Raw genomic sequence first — 1,912 nt, 5'->3', positions numbered from 1 at the left:
GCGAGGAATTCAAAGCATATAAGTCACTGGAAGCACACGGACAGTTCACAAATGGCTCCTTTTTTGCCTGATTTAGACAGGGGGAACAGATTATAGCAGGTGGCCTGCTATAATTTGTTCCCCCCCTTGTAACTTTAAGAAATAAAGGTCCATCAACAATTGATGTCACTTGGCGGAGACCGATTGCAAAGTTTGATTTGACCCAAAGATCCGGTCACCTGGTGCAAATAGAGTAACTTGTCTATGCTGTTAGGTCCCAGGAGGTCTGTCATCAGTTATACATCAGGAAAAACAAAATAAAGGGATAGCTACTGATGAAGACGTTCTCCTGCTGGACAGGGAGACATGCTGCTCTGAGAGAGGAGTGAAGGCGAGGAGAAACCCCGTCGTTAACGAGGGGTGGAGACCTCCGGGACCAATTGCCCGTCTTTTAATGCTGTTTATTGCGAACATGACTCAGCCCCCTTTGAACTATAAGCAGTCATTAGGGCACTAACAATTGGTAACTAAGCTGATGGTCCTCTTTTTTATGTCAGCAAATAGTTTCTATCAGTGTTAAACTTGTCGATCCACTATGCAAAGGATGTTTTCAAAAGCAAAGGATGTTCAGTTAACAAGAAATTCAACTTTATTCCAAAAGAAAAAAAGGATTCCTTCCTGCTTTGCTTACAATATATCTACATAATAGATATATATTATATAGTATATCATATTTTGAGGTTTTAAAGAATAGATTTTATAAATTAAGATCGCCATAAAGTTTTTACAATACCTGTGGATGCTGTAAGATTTGGTGAGTAATTACATTAAAATCGACCTCAATGACTCACCAATGATAATAAAACAGGAGGCAATGATGTATGTCAGCAGGTAAGCTCTGAGGGGTTCTTGGTTTTTGCCATAACCTTTGCCGAAAAAGCCAATGAGAGGGTAAAGGTGATCCTTACACAGACACTATGACAAAGAAGACAAAAGCAACGATATCTCTGTTACATAAAACCAAAATATCATATTATATGCGGCTAGAGCTGTGTTTTTAGAAAATATGTTTGTACCTGGAAAACTTTGGGAGCAGAAACCAGGCATGCCAAAGCTGAAGAAAGGGTTGCTCCAAATATACCAGCAGTAATGAGAGGGGCGAAGGCTGACACCATGCTAAGTGTCTAAACATAGAAAAGGTTTTGTTTATTAAACTCTCTCCTCTTATCAAAACTAATGCATCAGCGGAATATTGATAAAAATCAGTTCTGAACAATAGCTTAATTCTCTAATTCGATTAACATCTACCAGAAAGTACTAGAAACATCTTCATCATATGATCATCCTTATTAGATTTAAACCGATGTAGATTTCACATCTCCTTTTCACTGCCCTGCACCCCATCATCTACCTTTGTCTATCTCTTTTTAACTCATCTGACATCTAAATTTAAAAACAATTATTCTGTTATTTTTAATAAATTCAAATAACTTTTGCACCAAAGCAAACCTTTTTACAAATGGGATGGAAGGTCAGTGTACAGTGCCAGAGCTGTACTCACCTGATAGTAATTGCTTAGACCATAGGTGCAGGTTTTATTATTGATGCACTCTGAGAAGTCCCATCCATACTGACACGATAAACCAACACAGGACTCCATGGGTGTTGAAGAAGCTAATGTGTCGTTCAGAGAGCCGGAGGCGTCCCGAACCACACATGATCCTGAATAAAAGTTAACACAGGAAGCGGAGATTCCCTAAATTTTTGTTAAAACGTAAACAAAACTATATAAACTATATATTTTTTAAATATTAGTTAAAAAAATAAATAATATGAAATAAAAACAAATATGCTGATATAAAAAATAATATCCCTCCCTTTGATAGACGTGTCATTATATCACAATTTTACTCAGACCCAGAGTAGCCTTAGG

At 37.4% G+C, this 1,912-nt stretch overlaps 1 protein-coding gene across 1 annotated transcript in view; it reads right to left on the bottom strand.

Moving 5' to 3' along the window:
* slc12a3 (solute carrier family 12 (sodium/chloride transporter), member 3) overlaps positions 1 to 1,912 on the bottom strand; it is a 22,405-nt gene that overhangs the window by 13,170 nt on the left and 7,323 nt on the right. The window contains exons 9-11 of the mRNA XM_015392854.1: positions 1,541 to 1,735; positions 1,056 to 1,163; positions 831 to 954 (exon numbers count right to left, since the gene is read on the bottom strand). Coding sequence (XP_015248340.1) covers positions 831 to 954; positions 1,056 to 1,163; positions 1,541 to 1,735 — 427 coding nt within the window. The remainder of the gene's footprint in view (positions 1 to 830; positions 955 to 1,055; positions 1,164 to 1,540; positions 1,736 to 1,912) is intronic.

This window comes from Cyprinodon variegatus, unplaced genomic scaffold, assembly GCF_000732505.1.
Source record: "Cyprinodon variegatus isolate N-32 unplaced genomic scaffold, C_variegatus-1.0 Scaffold610, whole genome shotgun sequence".
Lineage (NCBI taxonomy): Eukaryota > Metazoa > Chordata > Actinopteri > Cyprinodontiformes > Cyprinodontidae > Cyprinodon > Cyprinodon variegatus.
This window is presented reverse-complemented; position numbering and strand designations above follow the sequence as displayed.